At 42.1% G+C, this 27,494-nt stretch overlaps 1 protein-coding gene across 1 annotated transcript in view; it reads left to right on the top strand.

The window, feature by feature from the left end:
- Positions 1-27,494, top strand: part of LOC122564748 (neural proliferation differentiation and control protein 1-like) — a 212,601-nt gene that overhangs the window by 180,238 nt on the left and 4,869 nt on the right. The window contains exons 3-8 of the mRNA XM_043719908.2: positions 8,424-8,534; positions 15,823-16,002; positions 23,382-23,448; positions 24,713-24,800; positions 26,200-26,279; positions 26,839-26,938. Of these exons, the coding sequence (XP_043575843.1) occupies positions 8,424-8,534; positions 15,823-16,002; positions 23,382-23,448; positions 24,713-24,800; positions 26,200-26,279; positions 26,839-26,938 (626 nt within the window). The remainder of the gene's footprint in view (positions 1-8,423; positions 8,535-15,822; positions 16,003-23,381; positions 23,449-24,712; positions 24,801-26,199; positions 26,280-26,838; positions 26,939-27,494) is intronic.

The raw sequence follows: 27,494 nt of genomic DNA, 5'->3' as shown, positions 1-27,494 counted from the left end.
CTACTCAAAATCCCCTTATAAGACAAACCTTTCTACTCTAGCAACATCCTTGTAAATCTTTCTTAACCCTTTCAAGTTTCACAACAAACTTTCTGTAGCAGGGAGACCAGATTTGCACACAGTATTCCAAAAGTGGCCTAACCAAACTCCTGTGCAGCTGAAACATGACCTCTCAACTCTTATTCTCAATGTACTGACCAATAAATGCAAGCATACCAAATGCCACCTTCACTTTCCTATCTACCTACGACTCCACTTTCAAGGAACTGTCGAAATGGAGTTTAATTAGCAGCAATCTGTGTGAGCAAAAGAAATCAACAGTACTCGAAAAAGAATCAATTGAACTGACAATTATCAGCTTTTATTAAAAATATTGCAGCAAGTTGGCTGAAACTTGAGGACAGGAGGGTTCCTATTCCATGTTTCGCACCTTTACAAAAGAAATGTGTACATTGTATACTTTAAAATATGCTGATTAATTTACAGATGATCATGGAATGTACATCATCTGTAACACTGAACCTAAGTCCTAAAAAAAAAATTAATTATTTGCGTCATTCCATAACTCTGTATCTGTTATACAGACGTTTTGTTTAGGCAGTTCGAAATATATAAGAGCCATTAAGAAGATTACTGAAGTTTTATCAAACTTAAGGAATTTATTTACATTCAGCCTGGTCCTGAGAGCTGTTCTGACCTGTAGCCATGGTCCTTTTAACTTACTGAATTATAACTCGAGAGTTTGACCAATTTTTTCCCATCATGCAATGTTAAATGTTTCCTGCAATACCACAGAACTGTGAACTTGCACTCCAAGTTTTCTCTTTGTTCAGCAACACTCCCCTGGACCTTGCCATTAAGTGTATTAGTTCTGCCCTGATTTGCCTTTCCAAACTGTAGCACCAACCATTTATCTAAATTAAACTCTATCTGCCACTTCTCAGCCCATCTGATCAAGATCCTGCTTTCCTCTGAGAGAACTTTCTTCGCTGTCCACTACAACTCCAATTTTGGTGTCTTCTGCAAACTTACTAACCATACATCCAAATCATTTATATAAATGATGAAAGGACCCAGCACTGATCCTTGTGGCACTCTGTTGGTCCCTTTCTTATTTCTTAGTTTTCTCCAAATAACTTCCCTGCACTTATTCCCAGGAATATCCTCACTAAGTGCAGCCGTAATGTTATCTGTAATCAAAAACACCACTCCCTCTCCTCTCTTGCCCCCCTTTCTGTCCTTCCTATAGCATCTATACCCTGGAACATTAAGCTGCCAGTCTTATTCCTCCCTGAGCCAGGTCTCTGTAATTGCTATGATATCCTAGTCCCATGATCCCACCCATGACCTGAGTTTATCTGCCTTACCTGTTAGGCCTCTTGCATTGAAATAAGTGCAACTTAATTTATCAGTCCTACCTCATACTCTGCTTTGTTCCTGTCTGCCTAACTATTTGACTTGCTCCTTTTCCCAACTGTACCAGTCTCAAATTTATCTCTGCCCTCACTGTCTCCCAGGCTCCAAACCACCCACCAACTTACTAGTTTAAATCCACCTGAGCAGCTCCAGCAATTCTCCCGCCAGTATATTAGTCCCCATCCAATACTAGTGCAATTCCTCCTTCTTACACAGGTCACTTCTACCCCAGATGAGATTCCAATGATCCAAAAATGTGAACACTTCTCCCCGGACTAGCTGCTCAGCAGTAAAAGCAAATTATTTTACCGTTATCACATTGTTGTTTATGGGATGTTATATATGAATTAGCCACTATATTTCCTTTATTACAACAGTTACTAATGCTTAACTGGATGTCAAGAGCTTTGGAATCTGGGATTCATGAAAAATGTTGCAGAAGCATAGGTGTTTTCTCATGGTGAATCCCCAGGGAGAATAAAATATAGAGGGAGGATTGGGGAAATGCCAAGGAAGTGACCTGGCCATGATAAAGTAAATGAGATGGGGATCTTGTGCAGGATGTCATCAGTAACTAAAAAGCCATTTTGCTTTCATACTCTGAGACTGATCTGCATTGCTCCAGAGGAGCTTTGAGGGGAAGGGAGACAATTATTTCTATATGGGAGCGAGACATCACAGTGGTTCCGTTGGTTCTGAACGTGGCATGGAATTCATATCCAGGAGGCCCTCCTCTGTGTTGTTATCACTTGGAACACACTCCAGATAGACTAAGCACCCACAAAACCTAACTCAGCTCATGGACCAAATGGATCTCAGGTGAGGATAAAAGCTAGGAAGGTTCCTAGTTTAGAATGTGAAACAGTTTGCTGATCCTGCACCAAAGCTGTACAGGGCACTGGTGAGACCGTACCTGGAGTATTGTGTGCAGTTTTGGTCTCCAAATTTGAGGAAGAACATTCTGGCTTTTGAGGGAGTGCAGCGTAGTTCACGAGGTCAATTCCTGGAATGGCGGGACTATCAGATGTTGACAGATTGGAGTGACTGGGTGGTATGCACTTGAGTTTTGAAGGATGAGAAGGGATCTGATTGAGACATATTAAAGGATTGGACACACTGAAGGCAGGAAGCATGTTTTGCTGATGGGTGACTCCAGAAGCAGAGGACGCAATTTAAAAATAAGGGGTAGGCCATTGAGAACAGAGTTGAGGAGAATCTTCTTCACCCAGAGAGTGGTGGGTGTATGGAATACTGTGCTCCAGAAGGCAGTAGAGCCAAATTTCTGGATACTTTCAAGAAAGGGATGGATAGAGCTCTTCAAGATAGTGGATTCAAGGGTTATGGGGATAACACAGGAACAGGATACTGATTGTGGCTGATCAGCCATGATCATAATGAATGGTGGTGCTGGCTCGAAGGGCCAAATGGCATACTCCTACACCTATTGTGTATTGTCTATTGTCAGAGCGACTTGTACTATCAAGGACTGCTGAAATTTAATGTGCCCCTTTTAATGTGCTTCACTGGAGCTTTGTCAAACATAATTTTTCACCAAGCCATAGAAGGTATTACCAGGTCAGATTACACAAAAAATAGCCAAAGAGGTAGTTTTTAAAGAGCAGCTAACAGACAAGGGAGCAGCTTCAGGAAAAAAATATTAGTCATTAGGACCATGGAAGTTGAAGACAGGACCATTATGATGGAGTGATTTTAAAAAGGACAACCTGAAGAGTTCTGATATTTTGGACCACTGTAGGTGTTACAGAAATTGAGGGAGACAGATGAGCTGAGGCAGGAGAGAGCAGCACAGTGTTGTTGGTGGAAATAGTTGGTGCATGGTTATAGAATGGATAAGTGGACAGAAATGAATCATGCATTTCAGCAAAAAGGGAGGCTATTCATCCAGTCTTATTTGTGCTAGCTCTGTGTGAGAAAACGAGATACAGTTCAGCTAATCCCACTCCCGCATCCTTTGTCCAGAGACTGCATGTTTCTCTTCATTTGCTTATTCAAGTGGCTTTTGTATCCATGATATCGTCTGCCTCCAAAACATACTCAGGCACTGCATTCCAAATTCTAACCATCCTCTGTACAAAAAAAAAACTAGTTTTTCTTTGTCACTGGTTCTTCTGCCAATCCCTGTCCTTTAGTTTTTTACCCTTCCACAATTGCTCTCCATTTAATCTGACCCATGATTTTGAACACCCCTATGAAATCTGCTGTTATATGAGATGAACAACCTCGACTTTTTCAACATAGCGAAGTCCCTCATCCCTGAAGTCTTTCTTGAAAACCTTTTCTGTGCTTCTCCCCAAAGCTGATGTATCCTTCTGAAAGTGTGGTGTCCATAATTGAATGCTTTATTCCTGATGAAGGGCTTTTGCCCGAAACGTCGATTTTGCCTGTCCTCGGATGCTGCCTGAATTGCTGTGCTCTTCCAGCACCACTGATCCAGAATCTGGTTTCCAGCATCTGCAGTCATTGTTTTTACCTTGTTTTTACCATATTCCAGTTGAGGCCAAACCAAGGTTTTTACAAAGGTCTACCACAACTTGGTTGCTTTTGTACTTGGTGCCTCTGTTTATAAATTACATGTTTATATTTACTTACAAATTTAAGGTTTCCATATATCTCTCCCACCACTTTCTAAACATACTTTGCTGGCTAGGGATTGAATATATGATGCAAAGGTTGCAGACAATCTGATTTGTATTTCAGGTCATCATCAGGGAGAGGGTTTGAGTCAATGCTGAGTAAACAAAGTCAGCATTAGGGGTTGGACTTTGGTGTTTCTATTACTTAATTGGACAAAGTTGCTGCTCAGTCAATACTGATGCCAAACACTTGACAATTTTGAGGTGATTGAGGATTGAGATATCGTGAAAAGATAGGGCTGCGTGTTTCTTATTTTCAGATGAAGTCACCGTGTTTTTGGATGAAATTGCCAAAGGGCTGCATGCAGATTAGGTAGAGGAGAGGGCCAAGGATATATCTTTTAGAGATCCCAGAGATAGTATTATAGTAGTGGGAAAATATACTTCCCAGGTGGTTTTCTTTATTGCCAGCTCATGAAAAAGCATACATCTGATGGGTCTGAATGTCTCTGGAGGAGCCAGCAGTGTCAGAGTCATAGAGGCAGCACGGTGACTCAGTGGTTAGCACTGCTGCCTCACAGCGCCAGGGTCCCAGGTTCAATTCCAGCCTTGGGCGACTGTGTTGAATTTGCACATTCTCCCCGTGTCCGTGAGGGTTTCCTCCAGGTGTTCCGGTTTCCTCCCACATTCCAAAGATGTGCAGGTCAGGTGAATTGGCTAAATTGTCCATAATTGTTAGGTGCATGAGTCAGAGGGAGGTGGGTAACTCTTCCGAGGGTCGGTGTGGACTTGTTGGGCCGAAGGGCCTGTTTCCACACTGTAGGGAATCTAAAATAAAAGATGTACAGCATGGAAACAGACCCTTTGGTCCAACTTGTCCATGCTGACCAGATACCTAAATTAATCTGCCATTTGTCAGCACTTGGCCCATATCCCTCTAAACTCTTCCTACTCATGTACTCATCCGGATGCCTTTTAAATGTTATAACTGTACCAGTCTCCACCACTTCCCCCTCTCACCCTAAAAGCTGTGCCCTCTAGTTCTGGACTCCCCCACCCCAGGGAAAAGACCTTGTCAATTTAACCTGTCCATGCCCCTCATGATTTTATAAACCTCTATAAAGTCACCCCTCAGCCTCTGTGCTCCAAGGAAAACAGACCCTGCCTATTCAGCCTCTCCCTAGAGCTCTAACTCTCCAACCCTGGCAACATCCTAGTAAATCTTTTCTGAACCCTTTCAAGTTTCACAACGTCTTTCCAATAGGAGGGAGACCAAAATTGTACACAATATTTAAAAAGTGGCCTAACTAATGTCCTATACAGACACAACAAGACCTCCCAACTTCTCTGCTCAATGCTGTGACCAGTAAAGGCAAGCATACCAAACACCTTGTCTCCGTTGTGCCTTTACCTCCGTTGCAGATCGTACCTTAGGCCTTGATGACGGCACCGAGTCCAATGTTTAAAAAGACATTATACACTCAACAGACAGTAGCTTCATTGATAAAGCCCAGATAAGAAAGCTGAATTGTATGCAGTTTAGTGTTTTGGTGAAAAACAAGTATATTCAGGCAACTGTACTGTCTCTGAAAGTGCCGGCATTATCTCGAGTTGTACATTGTCCAAATAATTAAATTAATCTAAACCCGTTAGGTTGCTACTCCAGTCCAGGCACTATTGGGTTTGTCCTGTCCTGAAGCACATTGTATGGGATGTTGCTGTAAAAGGTGCTGCTCATTGTGAGCAACAGGGAGCTGTTGGCTGCTATTATGGAGCAGTCAATTTCTCATGAATCCCATCTGTCTTTTTTCAGACCCATGGAGTGTTTGCAGTCTGACACAGTGCAAGCTGCTGATTTACATCTGTACCACCTCCTGCAGTACTGGTTAAGCCCTCTTTCTCAAAGCAGAATCTGTTTGCTTTTGTCTGGAGAGAGAGTGGTATGTTGATTACCAGGAACTTTGCAAGTCCACTTGCAACCACACACATCTAGCTTATAGTTGTCGGGGGTTTCAGGGCAGGCCCTGTGGTATGTGCTGTTGACAGTGTTATTTAACAAGATAACAAACCAAGTCTTTTATTATCCCAAATTTCATGGTTGATGTGCAGTTCTCTTAATCTTGTTGTTTAACTTGTGCTTCGCTCTCTCTTTTCTATGATCCGTTCAAGGTGAATACTGCTCTGTTTACGAAGTGTACTCAGTTCACATGATATTATCTCCAATCAGCTGTGTTCACTTACAAGTAGATTGAAAACCTGAAATAGTTTAATATAGAACGTTTTTTAGTTTAATACTTGAGCTCTGTTTCCAGATGCAAAACCATTATAGATGTACATTGCACTGGTCTGGAGGGATTAACACGTCCAACTTCCTTAATTAACTTTGTCCATGCAAGACAAAACTGGGTGATGTCTTCAAATCAGTTATCTCTTCCTCATCTCCGAAATTCTGACTCTATTGAAACACTCCAGTTTTAAGTCAATGCCAGTTTCTTTCTGATGAGTTGAGAAGACATCAGTTTCGAGTCTTCTTCCTAATATCTGCTGAGTTTGCTGATATCATTTTAGGAGTACTATAATTGACCTCAATGCCCCTGGATAAGTAAGGAACTCTGCTGAATGCTGTTAGAAAGTGGACATGGTGGGCAGGCGCACAGTGAGGGCAATGTTTAGATTGTGCACATCAATTCTGCTGATGTTTGCTGCCCATTGTGAAAATTTGGAATTGGGATGATACAGATTCAGCATTGTAGATCTACTTACAGCGTACAGACTGAGTCCACTCAAGAAGACAGCTAACTACCACCTTCTCAAGGGCTACTGCAGACGGACAACTAATGCTGGCCCAAAAGGTGATGCCCATGTCCCATGAATGAACTTTTTTAAAAAAACAGGAGTGTGATGCAGCATGTGACTGCAACTACAGCAGTGAAATATTAATGATGCGGCACAAACTAGGATCTAAAGCATAAACCTGTGTTTGTCCAGTAATCATACAGCCTAGAAGGGCCCAGTTTTGATTTGCAAGCTGTGCCTTCATTTGCAAAGATCTGAGGGACTGAAAATGAATTTCTGTTCACTGAATATCCATGTGTCCATAGTTAAACATAGTTGACTGTTGTAGAAGTTCAGCTTTTTGTAATAAATGTGCCACTTTATTCTGACATACAGATAGCAACCTCAGCAATCCTTTGCTGGATTTGGCAAGACACCTTGCTGTTTGCAGCATGTTTTACTTGGAATTGTGTCCAGCTGCAAGTCAAGTAAATCTTGCTGACACAGTAAATGGCGACATTGAAAATGCATAACCTGAATGGAGTATCCTGGGACCTGAGCTTTGCTAATGAATTTCTAATTATTGATTTTTGCAGTTAAAGTTAATATATTTTTTATATATAAGAGCAATTTGTTCAACAACAAAGAACTTGAATTTATAGAGCCATTGGCAGAATACCCCAAGTTTGCAAACAGTCTGATTTACTTTTAGTCAGTTTCCTAGGGGGAGGGAATGATTTAAATTGATTGTTGAAAAGATTAGGCGGAAGTTATCTTTTCAACCAGGGGATAAAGGAGGTCTGTAATTCTCTACCTGAAATTCAAAATACAAATGGATTAACCATAATCTTATTGAATGGCGGACCAGGATTGAGAAATTGAATGGCCTGCTTCTGCCCCTAATTCATGTTTGTGTAAATGGAACTAGTGGCTAAAGAATTAAGTTTTTAGTAGGGTCCAAAGACAATAGCTTATTTAATGTTGGACAGACAAGGTGGTGACTTAGAATCAGCAGAGGAGCAGAGAGAGGTAGTGGTGAAGTCAATTTGAGTGTAGTCAGCACGTGTGGAAACTGAAATCACTGAAGAACAAAATGTAGACAAGAAACTAAAGAGAGCTGGAAGCCAGTGCTGGCTGCAGCTATATAGATAATGAAAGCAGACATACGCATTATATCCTACTCAGCTAGACACTAGTAGAGGGGTGTTGAAGGAAAATTGTGTGGTTAACCATATCAAAGACTAAAGAAGCGCCTAGAAGGATGTGGACAGGTATTTTTTTTTTAATCATATGGATTGTCATTTGTAACTTTGAACACCATTTCAATACTGTGGCTGTGAAAAAACCTGATTGAGATATTCAATCATGGAATACCAGGAAAAAAATGATAATAATTCGTGTGTTTATTTAAATCAGATCCTAAAGGACATTTTTATCTTATTTTGAAATAACTATTCAAAATGAGCTTAAACTGAATGTTAAGGATTAAATGATTAGCTGTAATTTAAGTGGATCGGAGCCTGTTCACCCTATAAGGTAATCAGCAGTTCATAGCAGATTGATTTTCTGATCTCTCTCATTCTCATTTCAAACACTTCAAAGTTTGGTGTATTCAGATTTGTTTTCTTGCTCCCTTAGGGATACGTCATGGATCCTCTGATATCGATGGTGATATTGATTACATAGCATCACTATTAGCCAAAAAAGAGAGTACGCCACATACACCACAACTGGCGGCTGCGGCAGAGAGTAAGTACACTGCACACAGACTGACAGAAGGCTTCAGATCAAACTCGAACTGTGAAATAGTTGTTTTGAGACCCTTTGTGTCCTTTGTTTGAGGCCCCTGCAGTGTTTTGTTCCTCTGTTTAAAGGCATTGCTGCAGGCAGATTCTATCATTGCCATTACTTGCTGTAAAATGGCCCACTTTGATCTGTTGCCGTGACAATTGCAGGGCTACATGAACTAGGACTGGGTGTGCCTGCTGTTGTCTATTGACACGAGACTGTCAACAGTGAAAGCAGTACAAGAATTAATGGAGGTTTCACTACCTCCCATACACTGCCTAGCTTATTCAGAATTTTGGATTGCTAGCATAATGTCTTGCTACCTATTTCCTCTAATTTTGTGGACTACTTTTAAATTAGATTAGGTTCCCTACAGTGTGGAAACAGGCCCTTTGGCCCAACAAGTCCACACCAATCCTCTGAAGAGTAACCCACCCAGACCCATATCCCTACATTTACCCCTGCCTAATGCACCTGACACTATGGGCTATTTAGCATGGCCAGTTCACCTGACCTGCACATCTTTAGATTGTGGGACGAAACTGGAGCATTTGGAGGAAACCCATGCAGACATGGCGAGAATGTGCAAACTCCACACAGTCATCCGTGGCTGGAATCAAACCTGGGTCCCTGGCGCTGTAAGGCAGCAGTGCTAACCACTGTTGTATATTTAATTACTTCAGAGTTATCATCTTATCCATATGTCCTTCAATACCTTCATTCCACTCGACCAGAATTTTCTCCAGCAACTTCCAATCCTCCATCTTTGGTTTACTGTGCATTTTTCTCATTCCTTCTCGTCTTGCCACTAGTCAGATAACTCAGTTGGCTGGACAGTCGGTTTCTGATGCAGAGTGATGCTGACAGCACACAGACACTCTCATTCGTTTGGCAGAACTGGTCCTCACCCTTAACAATTTTCCCTTCGAATCCTCCCACTTCCTCCAGACCAAAGGGGTAGCCATGGGCACACGTATGGGCCCAAGCAATGCCTGTCTCTTTGTTGGCTACGTAGAACAGTTGATCTTCCGTAATTACACCGGCATTACTCCCCACCTCTTCCTCCGCTACATTGATGACTGCATTGGCGCCACCTCGTGCTCCCGCGAGGAGGTTGAGCAATTCATCAACTTCACCGACACATTCCACCCTGACCTTAAATTTACCTGGACCATCTCTGACACCTCCCTCCCCTTCCTGGACCCCTCCATCTCCACTGATGACGACTGACTTGACACTGACGTTTTTTACAAACCCACCGACTCCCACAGCTACCTGGATTACACCTCTTCCCACCCTACCTCTTGCAAAAATGCCATCCCGTATTCCCAATTCCTCCGCCGTATCTGCTCCCAGGAGGACCAGTTCCACCACAGAACACACCAGGTGTGTTCTTTAGAGACCGCAATTTCCCTTCCCACGTGGTTAAAGATGCCCTCCAAAGCATCTCGTCCACATCCCGCACCTCTGCCCTCAGACCCCACCCCCTCTAACCATAACAAGGACAGAACGCCCTGGTGCTCACCTTCCACCCTACCAACCTTCGCATAAACCAAATCATCCACCAACATTTCCGCCACCTCCAAAAAGAGCCCACCAACAGGGATATATTTCCCTCCCCACCCCTTTCCGCCTTCTGCAAAGACCGTTCCCTCCATGACTACCTGGTCAGGTCCATGCCCCCCTACAATCCACCCTCCCATCCTGGCATCTTCCCCTGCCACCGCAGAAACTGTAAAACCTGCGCCCACACCTCCTCCCTCATCTCTATCCAGGTCCCTAAAGGAGCCTTCCACGTCCATCAAAGTTTTACCTGCACATTCACTAATATCATTTATTGTATCCTTTGCTCCCGATGCGGTCTCCTCTACATTGGGGAGACTCCTGGCAGAGCACTTTAGGGAACATCTCCGGGACACCTGCACCAATCAACCACACCGCCCCGTGGCCCAACATTTCAACTCGCCCTCCCACTCTGCCGACGACATGGAGGTCCTGGGCCTCCTTCACTGCCGCTCCCTCACCACCAGATGCCTGGAGGAAGAACGCCTCTTCTTCTGCCTCGGAACACTTCAACCCCAGGGCATCAGTGTGGACTTCACCAGTTTCCTCATTTCCTCTCCTCCCCCACCTCACCCTAATTTCAAACTTCCAGCTCAGTACTGTCCCCATGACCTGTCCGGACTTGTCCGACCTGCCTAGCTCCTTTTCCACCTATCCACTCCACCCTCTCCTTCCTGACCTATCACCTTCATCCCCTCCCCCACTCACCTATTGTACTCTATGCTACTTTCTCCCCACCCCCACCCTCCTCTAGCTTATCTCTCCACGCTTCAGGCTCTCTGCCTTTATTCCTGATGAAGGGCTTTTGTCCGAAATGTCGATTTCGCTGCTCTTTGGATGCTGCCTGAACTGCTGTGCACTTCCAGCACCACTAATCCAGAATCCAGCACAGGTAAACATCCTGCTCTGGCTGAGGTCTTGCTTCTCAAACTTGAACTCACCTGAGGCTTGGTGACTCGCACATCAAACTCACCACTAATTGTCTTTCTCTAATGGAAGAGCAGCCCTACGGTCATCTGGAACTATGGTGTGTCTTCCAACAATGATGGAACCTGCATATTGACAGTTTCCAACTTTCTCCAAAAGTGGCTCGAAGATAGGAAGCAGAGGGTGATGGTTGAAGGTTGTTTCTTGGACTGGAGGCCTGTAAGTAGTGGTATGCCACAGGATTCAGTGCTGGGACCTTTGTTATTTTTATTTACATGAATGATCTGGATATGAACGTACAAGGCATGATTAGTAAGTTTGCGGATGGTACAAAATTAGGAGGTATCGTTGATAGTGAGGAAGGTTATCAAAAATTGCAGAGGGATCTTGTTCAAGTGTGGAAGTGGGCTGAGGATTGGCAAATGCAATTCAGTGCAGATTAGTGTGAGGTGTTAAACTTTGTAAAGTCAAACCAAGGCAGGAATTATACAGTAAATGGTCAGGTCCTGAGGTGTGTTGTAGAACAGAGGGACCTAGGAGTATAAGTACATAGTTCTTTGAAAGCGGCGTCGTAGGTAACAGGGTGGTGAAGAAGGCTTTAGCTTACTGGCCTTCATTGGTCAAGGCATTGAGCTTAGGAATTGGAATGTTGTGTTACAGTTGTATAAGTTGTTGCTGAGGCCGCACTTGGAGTATTGTGTACAGTTTGGGTCACCCTGTTATAGAAAAGACATAGTTAAACTGGAAAGCATGCAAAGAAGATTTAGAATATAGAACATAGAATGTTACAGCGCAGTATAGGCCCTTCGGCCTTCAATGTTGCGCCGACCTGCAAAATTAATCTGATGCCCATTCCATTATTATCCATATGTATGTCCAATGCCCATTTAAATGCCCTTAACGTCGGCGAGCCAACTACTGTTGCAGGTAGGCTGTTCCACGCCCCTACTACTCTCCGAGTAAAGAAACTACCCAAATATATCTGTCCCAAATCTATGACCCCTCAATTTAAAGCTCTGTCCCCTCATGTTAGCCTTCACCATTTGAGGTAAATGGCTCTTATCTAATCCTCTGATTACTTTATATGTCTCGATTAACTCACCTCTTAACCTTCTTCTCTCCAACGAAATCAGCCGCAGTTCCCTCAGTCTTTCCTTGTAAGATCTTCCTTCTATACCAGGCAATATCCTAGTAAATCACCTCTGAACTCTTTCCAAAGCTTCCACATCCTTCCTGTAATGGGGTGACCAGAACTGCACGGAGTACTCCAAGTGCGGCCTTACAAGTGTCTTGTACAGCTGAAGCATGACCTCGTGGCTTCAAAACTCAATCCCACTACCAATAAACGCCAACACACCATATGCCTTAACAACCCTATCAACCTGGCTGGCAATCTTCAGGGATTTATGCACCTGGACAGAGATCTCTCTGTTCATTCACACTGCCAAGAATTTTACCATTAGCCCAGTATTCTGCGTTGCAAGGACTAATAGGCCTGAGTTATTAGGGGAGGTTGGCCAGGATAGGATTTTATTCCTTGGAACGTAAGAGAATGAGGGATGACCTAATTGAGGTGAATAAAATCATGAGGGACATAGAATGAATGGTGTATAGTTTTTTTTTCCCTGGGATGGGGAATTGAAAACTAGAGAGCCTAAATTGAAGTTGAGAGGGGAAAGATTTATGAAGGACCTGAGGGGCAACTACTTCACACAGAGTAGAGCATATGTACAATCGGCTACCAGAGAAAATGGTTGAGGCAAGTACAATAGCAACATTTAAAAAACATTTGGAAAGGTACATGGATAGGAAGGTTTTAGAGGGATATTAACTAAATGCAGGCAATTATTATAAATATATTAAGGACAAAAGGGTAACTAGGGAGAGAATAGGGCTCTCAAAAATCAGCAAGACAGTCTATATGTGGAGCCGCAGGAGATGGGGGAGATAATAAATGAGTATTTTGCATCAGTGTTTATTGTAGAGAAGGACATGGAAGATATGGAATGTGGGGAAATAGATGATGACATCTTGTAAAATGTCCATATTACAGAGGAGGAGGTGCTGGATGTCTTGAAACACAAGTGAATAAATCCCCAGGACCTGAACGAGTCATAGAGATGTACAGCATGGAAACAGACCCTTCTGTCCAATCCGTCCATGCCAACCAGATATCCCAATACAATCTAGTCCCACCTGCCAACACGTGGCCCATATCCCTCCAAACCCATATTCATATACCCATCCAAATGCCTCTTAAATGTTGCAACTGTACCAGCCTCCACCACATCTTCTGGCAGCCCATTCCATACACATACCACTCTGAGTGAAAAAGTTGCCCCTTAGGCCTCTTTTGTCAGCATGACTCTATGACTCAATGATATCTGGTCGGCATGGATGAGTTGAACTGAAGGGTCTGTTTCCGTGCTGTCCATTTCTGTGACTCTAAATGGAACTAGCTGAGTGGGCACCATGGTCAGCATGGACCAGTTTGGGCTGAAGGACCTGTTTCCATGTTGTATAACTTTGACTCTTAATTCCATTAGTCCCAGCTTTAAACACAACCTCTGAGTTTGCCATTTTGATGGTACTTTCTTCTCTGGCTTGATTCCCAACTATTCAGATATTTAGGAGTATTTGTCACCATCAAAATGTATATTTTATTTCATGGTACCAGGAATAGGATGCTTTTAGTTAAATGTAGAAACTATAAAAGCTTGAATGCTCTGCTTAGAGATTTAATAGAGTACTTCAAAGCTGTATGATTTACTTAAAATATGCAAAGAGGACAATCAGTGACCAGAGTGGACAGATTTAAGATCATTGGCAATTTGTTCATGGGAGGTGGGCATCGGGCACTAGGTCAGAATTTATTGTCCATCCCTAATTGATTAGAGAGCAGATCAGATTAACCCACATTGCTATAATTCTGGAGTCAAAGTAGACCCTAAAGAACATTCCTGAACTAAATGGAAACCAGACCATAATCAGTAATGGTTACATGGTTGCCATTTTGTTCACTTTTTATTTGATTTTAGATTAGATTAGATTAGATTAGATTACTTACAGTGTGGAAACAGGCCCTTCGGCCCAACAAGTCCACACCGCCCCGCCGAAGCGCAACCCACCCATACCCCTACATCTACCCCTTAACTAACACTACGGGCAATTTAGCATGGCCAATTCACCTGACCTGCACATCTTTAGGACTGTGGGAGGAAACCGGAGCACCCGAGGAAACCCACGCAGACACGGGGAGAACGTGCAAACTCCACACAGTCAGTCGCCTGAGACGGGAATTGAACCCGGGTCTCTGGCGCTGTGAGGCAGCAGTGCTAACCACTGTGCCACCGTGCCGCCCCCAAAGAGTGGTGAACCTGTGGAATTCATTACCACAGGAAGTAGTTGATGCCAAAACATTGAATATATTCAAGAAGCGGCGATATATAACACTTGGAGCAAATGGGGTCAGAGGATATGGGGAGAAAGCAGGAATAGGCTATTGAGTTGGATGATCAGCCATGATCATGTTGAATGGCAGAGCAGGCTCAAAGGGCAGAATGGCCTCCTCCTGCTCCTATCTTCTGTGTTTCTATATATGATCAGGAGTGCACTGTCTGAAAAGATGATGGAAGCAGATTTCATAGTGAAGTCCAAAAACAAATTGGATAACTATTTGAAGGTGAAACTTGCAGGCTATGAGGCAGCATAAGGCAGTAAATATGAAGTTGCACACTTGTATGTTAGAAATTTTATAACTGCTTATGTTTGGTTATACAATTAAAATGTGTAGGTGTGACAAAATCATTTTGAAATGAATGGACACAGTTTAGGACTATAGGGAAAGTTACGTTGACAGTGCCTGAAACAGCAGAATAAGGTGCGAAATTATAGTTGATTAGGTGCTAGAGTGAAAGGGACTCAGGAACAGTGATGAGCTTTGTGGTAATTTCATTTGGATTTAGGCATTGTTGAGGAATAAGCTGCAAGGTACAGAAGGTTGAATTGGGCACTTATTAATGACTGCAGAAAACACCACAGTAGCAGCCTAACCCTTGAGAAAAGAAAGAATAGCAGCAAAGCAATAAATTGAAGCACTATATTACTTTCTTTTCACGAATTATCACTATTTTAAAAACAAAAACGTGATGAGTTCATGCTGATCTTTGTCCCTAAACCAGAAAGGCTGGTGAAAAATGAGCACTTCCTGTAGTAAAGGGCATATCTGGAGTGTGTTGTGCAAGGATTTGATTGGATATTCTTCTAAGGTGCTGACAGTCATTGGATGAGGATGCATTTTTGAGCAAGACAAGTGCATCACGAAGATTTGCTGCTGCTTTAAAGGGGAGACAGAAATCAGAAGGCCTCAGCAATGGCCACTTGCACAATGCAGCATTATTAAACATTGTATTTGCATTAAAAATAAATGTCACCTTCACTCTGTAAAGTGACGTCCTGGTGTAATCCAAGAGAATAGACCTGTAGCAGTTCGAGAGAAAGAGGTCCCTGAGAGTAGGTTAGAACTGATCTTCCCTGTGGTAAAATGAAGGACATCCTTTATCATGCTGGTCTGCAACATCACGTAGAGGTGGGACTGCCTTACATTGCAAGCAGTAGAGCCATCTCCCACAATCCTGCGATTCAGAGGTATCAGACCTTCATTGCTCTGGCACATCTTATTTACACTTTGCTTCAAACAAATATTGAGATGGATCTTTTATCAAGTAACAACTTGTAATCATTATTGTACATTTAACAGCTGGCAAGAATAAACCTGCTAACTTAAAAGATGAATCGCAAGGGGTTCGTGCAGACATATCATCTAATAAAGAAATGTTATCAACCACAGCAAGCGCACCCCCAAACGTTCCTGGTAAAGTGGCAGCAATAAAGAGTATTCCAAAGAGAGATGTTCCTTTCACTGATGCCATTCTACTCAGTAAGTATGCATTGTATTTCAAAAAACACCTGCATGCATTAGGTTTTTTCAGATGATTGATCAAAAGCCCAGAGAATATAGACATACCCCAAAAAATACAATCTACTAGAGCCGTACAAGCAATAACTGAATCAGTACAGGAAATACTTGGGGAATTACTAACGGGTCCTCAGCAAAAGAAGGGATACATAATCAATCACCATTCCTCATCCAGATTATCCCTATTGTGGAGAGGGTCTGACTGCCCAACGCCCTATCTAAGCAGTGGGTTAACTGGTGGGGGGGGGGGCAGCCATCACTTTGAGCCTTTCCAGGGCTGCATCAAACAGCCTTGCAGCCAATTACGACAGATGTGCAAACACACATGGTGATATTATTAAGTTTAACATTTGTTAATATCTTAGCTGAAGCTAAATAACCTTGGAACCATACTATTGTTACAGGACAGAAAGAGGCCATCCTGCCCATCAAATCTGTGCCAGCTGAATAAACTGATTGCTCATTCTATCCTTTACAGCACCTGGTTCATAGCCTTGCAGGTTACAGTGCCTCAGGAGCAAACCCAGCTTCCTTTTTAAATGAGATGAAGGTTTCCACCTCAACCACCAACCCGGAATATGAATTTTATATGCCAACCACCCTCTGGCTGAGCAAGTTTTCCTCAAGTCCTTTTTAATGCCTTACCGATCACCTTTTATTCTGCGTCCATCATCACCCCCCGCCCCCACTTTCCCACCTTACTAACTGACCTCTCCACTGGTGGGGGGGGAGTAAGGTTTTTCTTGTCCACTCTATCCAAGCCCATTATTAATTTTTTACATCTCAGTATAAAATGATAGATTTCACATGGGTGACAATAATCCATGCTACTGTTGGCAGCACTGGTCAGTAATAGAAGTAATTCTAATCAGAGCAGCATACAATTATACATGGTGCAGTTCCTACTAATCTGAACTCTTTTTTTAAAAAAGGTAAGGGTTAGCTTTGTTGTGGTGTTAAAGTAATTTTAGATATTTCTTGACACCCACAATACCTGAACAACATTTATCAGAGAGAACTCTCTGTCTCCTCAGCTTTCCCTCCTATTAAACCTTCTGTGAATCTCAAAGCCATTAATACATGTTAGTAAAGAAAATCCAAAAATGTACTGAATATGGCTGTCAAAGCTTTGCTTGAATCTCTCAACAGCACTTGGATTAATCATTATTGTACTTTAGATTGCAGATGCCTCAAAACCTGAAACCAATTGACACACAGCCTCAAGACTGTATAAATTTACAAATTGTCATGGTGTAGATAGTTTCATTACCACAGAAGTCCCAGTTTAGTGATCACACATCCACACTTTAACTTGACAGCCCCCACTTATATTACTGTTAATCACAGGCTGTTAAATTGTGAGGTAATATTCAACTGTTGAGTGAACATATCAGGCAGCATATAAAAACAGTCCTGTTGTTTACTTTTGCAAAGAAAAGCTTGTACCCTCATTTATGAAAGGCCAACAGGAATTGAGTGAGTTATTCAGGTCTGATTACCAATGTTCCAAAGTCTAGTCGGCAAGTTTTCCACTCAAGCTTCAGACACAGGGGGAACATATTCTTAAGGATACCTTCCATCCTGTGTCTCAGTGATTTTAAGAAGAAGAATTATCTTTTTAAATGACATTCTGGGTAATCCTAGGTGGAGGACGGGAAAAATTTCTGGTTGTAAGAGCTGCTCCTTTTTTTTTGAGGTATGTTAGGTGTTGGAGGTAATTTCCTCGAATTCCAGGAGCAGCAATTACTGTTTTAGATGCTGTTGGATTGTTTTGGAACTTTGGAAAATAAAAGTCAAAACAACAGCAGTTTAAAAGGGAGAAGAGCAGACAAAGGAAGCACATGGTGAGGACAGTGCAGGGGGTAGAGAGAGGGAGAGAACCTGCACAGTTACTGCCTTTGCTGTCTGAATTAATGTGTCGCTGGACAACGGAGTGCATCTGGGAAAATTAACAAACAGTGAATTTCACAACTAATCTTGGAGGAACTGTTGGGCGAAGTTCACAGCACAGAATCAGATAAGTTAATTGTTGTTTTAAGTCTGTCCAATAGAAAGGCTGCAGTAGTGGGTACAGTGGATTCTTTCTTGATTATATGTTTTTGGAGATAAGTCTCTTGAGTAAACTTAAAATATAAGCCATAGCTATTAATTTAACCTGGGGCAGTGTTTGTAGAGGAATAAAACACTGTTATTTTCTGGGTCTGTAGATTGTGAAGGAGCAAAAATGGCCTTTGCAGTGATATGTACTTCTTGTCAGATGTGGGAGTTTAAAGAGAGTTTAAGGGTTACTGCGGATTATATCTGCCATAATTGCTGTAGGATGCGAATCTTAGCAGATCGAGTGGATCGGTTGGAGAGACAGATAGAAGCAATGAGGAATTTGCAACAGCAACAGTATGTGATGGATGGCAGTTATAGGAAGGGGGAAAGTCTCAGAAATAGTCACCTAGATGGGATAACTCCAGGAAATGTAAGAGAGATAGGCAGCTAGTGCAGGAGTCTTTTGTGGATATACCCATTTCAAACAGGTATGCTGTTTTGGAAAATGTAGTGGGTGATGGATTCTCAGGGGAACGTAGCACGAACAGCCAAGTTTCTGGTATTGAGACTGGCTGTAATGCAACAAGGGGTACGTCGGCTTCCAAGAGATCAATTGTGTTAGGGGATTCTTTAGTCAGAGGTACAGCAGAGAAAAAGCAGAGTGCTAGGATCAAGGATGTCTCAGAGAGGGTGCAGAATGTTCTCACGGGGGAGAGGAGTCAGCAGGAGGTGATTGTCCACATTGGAACCAGCAACATTGGCAGGGAAAAGATTGAGATTCTGAAGGGAGATTACAGAGAGTCAGGCAGAAATTTAAAAAGGAGGTCCTCAAGGGTAGTAATATCAGGATTACTCCCAGTTCTACGAGTGAGTGAGGGCAGGAATAGGAGGATAGAACAGATGAATGCATGGCTGAGGAGCTGGTGTATGGGAGAAGGATTCACACTTTTGGATCATTGGAATCTCTTTTGGGGTAGAAGTGACCTGTACAAGAAGAATGGATTGCACCTAAATTGGAAGGGGACTAATATACTGGCAGGGAAATTTGCTAGAACTACTTGGGAGGATTTAAACTAGTAAGGTGGCGGTGGGGGGGGGGGGGGGGGGGGGGGAAGAGCCAGGGAGGTAGTGAGGAAAGAGATCGATCTGAGATGGCTACAGCTGAGAACAGAAGTGAGTCAAACAGGCAGGGACAAGGTAGGATTAATAAATTAAACTGCATTTATTTCAATGCAATGGGCATAACAGGGAAGGCAGATGAACTCAGGTTAGGAACATGGGACTGGGATATCACAGCAATTACAGAAACATGGCTCAGGGATGGGCAGGATTGGCAGCTTAATGTCCCAGGATACAAATGCTACAGGAAGGATAGAAAGGGAGGCAAGAGAGGAGGGGGAATGGCATTTTTGATAAGGGATAGCATTACAGCTGTGCTGAGGGAGGATATTCCCGGAAATGGATCCAGGGAGGTTATTTGGGTGGAACTGAGAAATAAGAAAGGGATGATCACCTTATTGGGATTGTATTATAGACCCCCCAATAGTCAGAGGGAAATTGAGAAACAAACTTGTAAGGAGATCTCAGTTATCTGTAAGAATAATAAGGTAGTTATGGTAGGGGATTTTAACTTTCCAAACATCGACTGGGACTGCCATAGTGTTAAACGCTTAGGAATTTCTTAAGTGTGTACAAGACAACTTTCTGATTCAGTATGTGGATGTACCTACTAGAGAAGGTGCAAAACTTGACCTACTCTTGGGAAGTAAGGCAGGGCAGGCGACTGAGGTGTCAGAGGGGGAGCACTTTGGGGCCAGTGACCATAATTCTATTTGTTTTAAAGTAGTGATGGAAAAGGATAGACCAGGTCTAAAAGTTGAAGTTCTAAATTGGAGAAAAGCCAATGTTGACGGTATTAGGTAAGAACTTTCGAAAGCTGATTGGAGGCAGATGTTCGCAGGTAAAGGGACAGCTGAAAAATGGGAAGCCTTCAGAAATGAGATAACAACAATCCAGAGAAAGTATATCCCTGTCAGGGTGAAAGGGAAGGGTGGTAGGTATAGGGAATGCTGGATGACTAAAGAAATTGAGGGGGTTTGGTTCAGAAAAAGAAGGAAGCATATGTCACTTTTAGACAGGAGAGATCAAGTGAATCCTTAGAAGAGTATAAAGTAAATAGGAGTATACTTAAGAGGGAAATCAGGAGGGCAAAACGGGGACATGAGATAGCTTTGAGTTAAGGAGAATCCAAAGTGTTGTTACAAATATATTAAGGACAAAAGGGTAACTAGGGAGAAAATAGGGCCCCTCAAAGATCAGCAAGGCAGCCTTTGTGTGGAGACTCAGAAAATGGGGGAGATACTAAATGAATATTTTGCATCAGTATTTAGTGTAGAAAAGGATATGGAAGATAAAGACTGTAGGGAAATAGATAGTGACATCTTGGAAAATGTCAAGATTATAGAGGAAGAAGTGCTGGATGTCTTGAAATGGTTAAAGGTGGATAAATCCCCAGGACATGATCAGGTTTACCCGAGAACTCTGTGGGAAGCCTGAGAAGTGATTGCTGGGCCTTTTGCTGAGATATTTGTATCATTGATAGTCACAGGTGTGCCGGAAGACTGGAGGTTGGCAAACGTGGTGCCACTGTTTAAGAAGGGCGGTAAAGACAAGCCAGGGAACTATAGACCAGTAAGCCTGACCTCAGTGGCTGGCAACTTGTTGGAGGGAATCCTGAGGGACAGGATTTACTTGTATTTGGAAAGGCAAGGAATGATTTGGGATAGTCATCGTGGCTTTGTGCGTGGAAAATCATGTCTCGCAAACTTGATTGAGTTTTTTGAAGAAGTAACAAAGAGGATTGATGAGGACAGAGCAGTAGATGTGATTTACATGGACTTCAGTAAGGCGTTCGACAAGGTTCCCCATGGGAGACTGATTAGCAAGATCTCATGGAATACAGGGAGAACTAGCCATTTGGATACATAACTGGCTCAAAGGTAGAAGACAGAGGGTGGTAGTGGAGGGTTGCTTTTCAGACTGGAGGCCTGTGACCAGAGGAGTGCCACAAAGATCGGTGCTGGGCCCTCTACTTTTGGTCATTTACGTAAATGATTTGGACGCGAGCATAAGAGGTACAGTTAGTAAGTTTGCAGATGACACCAAAATTGGAGGTGTAGTGGACAGCGAAGAGGGTTACCTCAGATTACAACAGGATCTGGACCAGATGGGCCAATGGGCTGAGAAATGGCAGATGGAGTTTAATTCAGATAAATGTGAGGTGCTGCATTTTGGGAAAGCAAATCTTAGCCGGACTTATACACTTAATGGTAAGGTCCTAGGGAGTGTTTCTGAACAAAGAGACCTTGGAGTGCAGGTTCATAGCTCCTTGAAAGTGGAGTCGCAGGTAGATAGGATAGTGAAGAAAGCGTTTGGTATGCTTTCCTTTATTGGTCAGAGTATTGAATACAGGAGTTGGGAGGTCATGTTGCAGCTATACAGGACATTGATTAGGCCACTGCTGGAATATTGCGTGCAATTCTGGTCTCCTAACTATCAGAAAGATGTTGTGAAACTTGAAAGGGTTCAGAAAAAATTTACAAGGATGTTGCCAGGGTTGGAGGATCTGAGCTACAGGGAGAGGCTGAACAGGCTGGGGCTGTTTTCCCTGGAGCGTCGGAGGCTGAGGGGTGACCTTATAGAGGTTTACAAAATTATGAGGGGCAGGGATAGGACAAATAGGCAAAGTCTTTTCCCTGGGGTTGGGGGGTCCAGAACTAGAGGGCGTAGGTTTAGTCTGAGAGGGGAAAGATACAGAAGAGACCTCCAGGGGCAACTTTTTCTCGCAGAGGGTGGTACATGTATGGAATGAGCTGCCAGACGATGTGGTGGAGGCTGATACAATTGCAACATTAAAGAGGCATTTGGATGGGTATATGAATAGGAAGGGTTTGGAGGGATATGGGCTGTGTGCTGGCAGGTGGGACTAGATTGGGTTGGGATATCTGGTCGGCATGGACGGGTTGATCCGAAGGGTCTGTTTCCATGCTGTACATCTCTATGACTCTATGTTCGTGCCATTGCTCTAATACTTCAGACCACTATGCTTTGGGTAATCCAAGATGGAAGCTGGGAAAAAGTTGTGGCTGTAAGAGCTGCTCTCTTTTTTTGAGGTATTTTAGGTATTAGGTGTGCTGTCCAACAGAAAGTTGTTTTCAGTAAGCAATTAGAAGCCCGACCTTTAAATTCTGTTTAATTTTGGTATTTAGATTTCTTGAAGATAATTAGCCTGGTAGCAACCATGCAATTTACTTATAATATTTCCTCTTGAAACTATGTTTACGGTGCAAGGGTGAATCGTGAATGCTTACAGCTAGTTCTGAAGGACCAGATCTCACTTTTTAGAGTTATTAAATTAACTGTCACCCTGTACCTCAATTCTGTATTTATAAGTGAATTGCCCTCTCAGTATGTTATCATTTATGATTATGATTACAGTGTGGAAACAGGCCCTTCGGCCCAACAAGTCCACACCGACCCGCCGAAGCGCAACCCACCCATAACCCTACATTTACCCCTTACCTAACACTAAGGATAATTTAGCATGGGCAATTCACCTGACCTGCACATCTTTGGACTGTGGGAGGAAACCGGAGCACCCGGAGGAAACCCATGCAGACACGGGGAGAATGTGCAAACTCCACACAGTCAGTCGCCTGAGGCGGGAATTGAACCCGGGTCTCTGGCGCTGTGAGGCAGCAGTGCTAACCACTGTGCCACCGTGCCGCCCACTTATGGCTATTATTTCATGTATAGTATTTGCTGCCGTTGGGCTCACTTTTTTTTTCACTGACTTTTGGTGTGTGGTGATTGGGAATAAAATTGGCATCTTCTCAATCTACCAATAGTAGAACTGTATCAATTTTACACAGTACAATTCATGTATGGAGGACTTGAGCATTCATTTTATTCTGGGACTTGTATGGAACACTGAGTGTGTAAAATACAATGGTCACTAATTTGGTAGAATTTTGGTGCTTCAAAAAAATGGGTGGCTAATTATGAAAATGTTGCGTGGTTGGAGAGTGAATTCTTATCCATGGAAGATGCTTCCTTTGAGATTTTCACATACTCAATTATCCACTTAATACTCCTTGAACAGGTGAGCGGTTAAGTGGTTAGTCAAGTTAAATTTGATAATGTAACAGTTTTACATATTTAGATTGTATGAAATGTAGAAAAGGCCTGTCAAGTGCAGATCTTTTGAAAGTTATTGACATTTGTCATTCTTCATTCCTCAGCTTTGATCATTGTATGCACAGTGGCGGGGGTCTCTGGACTGATCATTGCTGGCATCTGCTGGTACAGGTAAACTTCAAGTTTCTAATCGAGGAGGACGAAGCAAATTGGAAGTTCAGAAATAATAGAATTTTATGACTCTAGAGTTCGAATGCATTGTTCCCCTCTCTAGTCCAAAACTGAGCTGTCAAATGGTTTGGGGTCATGGCTGGTATTTCGGTCTTCATTTGAGGATCTATAAAGACTAATTTTTGAAAGACTGGACAATATGACCTTTGGGTACAACTGAGAATTGATCTTAAGTTAAGAAATAAACTAAATTTGGACTACTTTACACTCTGTGATGGTACAATAAAGAGGTAGATGGTGATATTACTAAAAGGCAAATACAGGGTGGATTTAAGAAAATTCTTCAAATAAAGAATGATTACTGCATTGAATACACTTCTGAATTGGGAGTTTGAGGCAAATGCCCTGAATTTCTTTGGCACAAGTAGATTGTAAAATGGATGGAGTGAACTTTAGGCCTTACTAGCCATGGGCTAGTGCCTCTACATTAGAGACCTCTACATCAATTTACATACTTCTGAAAATCCACTCGCAATTGTTGCTTTGCTCAAAATTGAGCAAGTCTCAGACATCATTTTGCAAATAAAACAAATAGAGCAACTAGAGTCATTATCTGTGAACAGTATTGTAATAGAATGCAGAATCTGGCCACTACAGCACTATGGGCAAATACTGAGCTAAGAGGAAGACCCATATGTGTGTATGTCACCTCGGACAATCTTCGCCTTTCTGAATCAAGTTGAAAGATTTGATAGCGTTGGATCTCTGGGTGAAGGACAGATGTGAAAAACGTATGAAGGGGATGAAGGAAGTTTGGCATAATGCATGGAAAAGAAAATCTCTGCAGATTTTGACCTCGATAAATTTAATTAGAATACTATAAGCATGCTTTATGAAGTCTAGCTATGCTGGGGCTGGGGATTATAGCTTTACAAGTATTTTTCTTGCCAGCAATGTATAACATACTGTTGAAAATTGAATGTATCCAATGTTCCTTCCAAAAATACCTGCCTGTACTAGAAAACAAGCATTCTGAGGCCAGGCATCCGCATGATTGCCATTCTTCTTCCATATTTCCAAAATATAATTCTTGACAGCTTTCTCAATTGTTATGTCCATGCTGGTGCACTTTTCAGATTTTGCTTGGGTTGTAGTCGGGCAGGCGTGGATCTGTCAATAAGAACATGATTAAGTCAAATAAATGGCATTTAAGTAGCTCTCTGTAACCTATGCTTTTACTTGATTTTTTAAAAATTAATTCTAGATTACAGAAAGAGGTGAGATTAACTCAGAAAGCAGACTATCCAGGCTATGGTATAATTGGATCTAATGCGCAACCTGAGAAACCCTTGGTAAGTTCAGAAGAAAATGGTATTTAAATTATATATAATCTGCACATAGATTTTTTTTAATTCATTCATGGGATGAGGGCATCCTTCCCTAAAGAATCTTAATGAACCAGGAGGGTTATAAATATAGTCCAAGCCTTGAATGGTGTTGGTAAATTGATTTGCTGTCTTGCTGAGACACAGTTTCAACAATGGGGAAGATAGGACCTTAACCAACCAAACACAAGGTTTCTATCTGCTTTCCAAACCTGAGCAACCTACCTCCTACCTGACCTGCTTCCTTTCAGTTCTTACAACACCTGACCAGCTGGTTTTAAAATATACATTGTGGGAGCTTTATGTGAATGTGATCTTGTCTCTAAGTCAGACATTTGAGATTTTGGCATTCAAATCTAACCATGAGTTTGTAATGGAGGCTGACTGTAGGATAATACTGAGGTGCATTGAGTTATTGGAAGAATCATCCTCAGGTATCAACCTGAGCTCCATTTGTCTATGTCAGTGTCCACATGAATGCTAAAAATCCCTATAGCCCTTTTTTGAAGAACAAGGATATCTCCCAGCTGTTTGACAAATGTATGTCCATCAACCAACATCAGGTTGAGCAGATTCTTGTTTCTGGGACCATGTTTTGTGTGAAGTGCCTGCCATGTTTTCCTACATCACTGCAGCTGTACTTAGAAATAATCAGTTCCATGAAATGAGATATTCAATGAAATGCAATAGAAATTCAAGTTACTTTTCACAGATTCTCAACCAAAAGAAGACCATTTTAAAAATGTATTTCTTTACCTGTTACCTGTAGCATCCAACTAGGAAAAGCCATGATTATGGGAGCATAGTGACCATATTATTGGCTGCTGAAGTCTTTAGAGTAAACTCCTTGGTTCAGAGTTATGATAGGTTGCCGTCCAAAACTGAACTGATTTGAGTCTCAACTGGGCTGTGTATGTACTTTCTGAATCCACAATCCTTAGCATAACTTTGTGGCCAGCTTCACATGCACTGACCTGTGCACAATTTTGACATCCACATTAGTTTCTGTCACACTAAATGGCATCAAAATAATATCACTGAATTCTAAAAGGACATTGATTAGAGGCATTTCAGCATGAGACTCTGAGAGAGGCCTTGTCAATTTTATTTACACAGCAGCATGTACTGTCTGAAAGAGTCATGGGAACAGATTACAAGTAATTTACAAAGGGAATTAGACATCTACTTAATAAAAGGTTTTCAGTCTACAGAGGAGTGGGGCTAAATAGATGGGTGCTATGAGATTCTATTACACTAGTCTTTTGCTAATTGTAATATAAATGTTTAGTGTGATAACCAAATAAAGGTACTGAAAACATTTTATGCTCAACCTCATTTTTTAAAAAATGTGCCCTTGCTTGAACAGAGTGGTGACAAGAAGCTGGCACAGAGTGCCCAGATGTACCACTACCAACATCAGAAGCAGCAGATGCTATCGATGGAGAAGTGAGTATTCAGATCCATTATGTACTGATAATCTTTCTCATAATATGTATGAAACTGCAGTTAAATTAAGCAATCATGTTGCTCAATACTGTGCCAATTCTAAAGTAGCTTTGATAGTCAGAAAACCGCATTTGTTAGGAACAGGGGTATAATATGGAATTTTCCAGTCATCTCATGCAGTTCAAATGAGCAAGTTGGTCAAGTATAAGTCAAGATGTGCATCTTATTCAAACATCAAGTGGATAGGATGGGAAACATTGACAGAGTCGACAGCAGCTAAAACCAATGGGCAGGAGGGAGTGTGTAAAGTGGGAGGTAGAGGAATTTCGGGAGGGGACCTTCTGTTCCTTTTGGCATGTTAACTAGACTGTGCTAATTGGTCTATTTACTTTGAATCTTGATGGCTGTACAGCAGCTGTGTGTCAGCACATAGCTAGTGTACAAGAGCTGTACATTGTGGGGGGGAGAGAGTGGGAGTGGATGGAGAGAGGGCAGATGATGATAGACATTGCACAGAAGGATAATATAATTAGCTGTTTTCTTTTTTGAAAAAAATTAGAAATAAGGATGAATCCAAAGTACCCGAATCAGCGACAGAATCTGAGGGAGAGAATGAAGATGGCGATTTCACAGTCTATGAATGTCCAGGACTGGCTCCAGTAAGTCCTAGGGAATGAGAATATTACTACAAAACCTGAAGCTACATATTACTAGGGGCACCAATAATGTAAGGAAAGCTGTACTTTTTCTGACTTTAGACCGTAGGTATGTAAGTAATCTATTTCAAAGGAGCTTGTGGTATTGTGTCATTCTATACATATGCAGAGTAAATAATCTCAAACGTCCACTCCATCACCATGTGGAGATGCAGAAGGATTTGGCTAGCAGCAATAAATTATTTAAACTGCACATTTTGATGGCATAACGCTATTAATTCTCAAATATGATCTGCTTTGGACAATTTTAAAAATCCATTATACCATTTGAATAAAAATAAGGAATGTTCCTTATAACCTGGCCAACATTCTATCCACCTTACTAAACACATTTTCTGACTGTACATTTGTTTTCTTTTTGTGGGGCCTTACTCAACATCAGCTAGCTTACATTTACCAGCAGACCAGCATTAAATGATTTTGTAAATGCTAATTAGCATCCTGAGACTACGATGAGGTACTATATTCAGGTTAATTTCTTTCTTATCATTACCCAGTC

The sequence above is a fragment of the Chiloscyllium plagiosum genome, unplaced genomic scaffold (genome assembly GCF_037043375.1).
Source record: "Chiloscyllium plagiosum isolate Xiang-an unplaced genomic scaffold, Cpla_swu_hap1 HiC_scaffold_21, whole genome shotgun sequence".
Classification (NCBI taxonomy): Eukaryota; Metazoa; Chordata; class Chondrichthyes; order Orectolobiformes; family Hemiscylliidae; genus Chiloscyllium; species Chiloscyllium plagiosum.
Note: the sequence above shows the minus strand (reverse complement) of the source record. Positions and strands in the feature narration are given on the sequence as shown.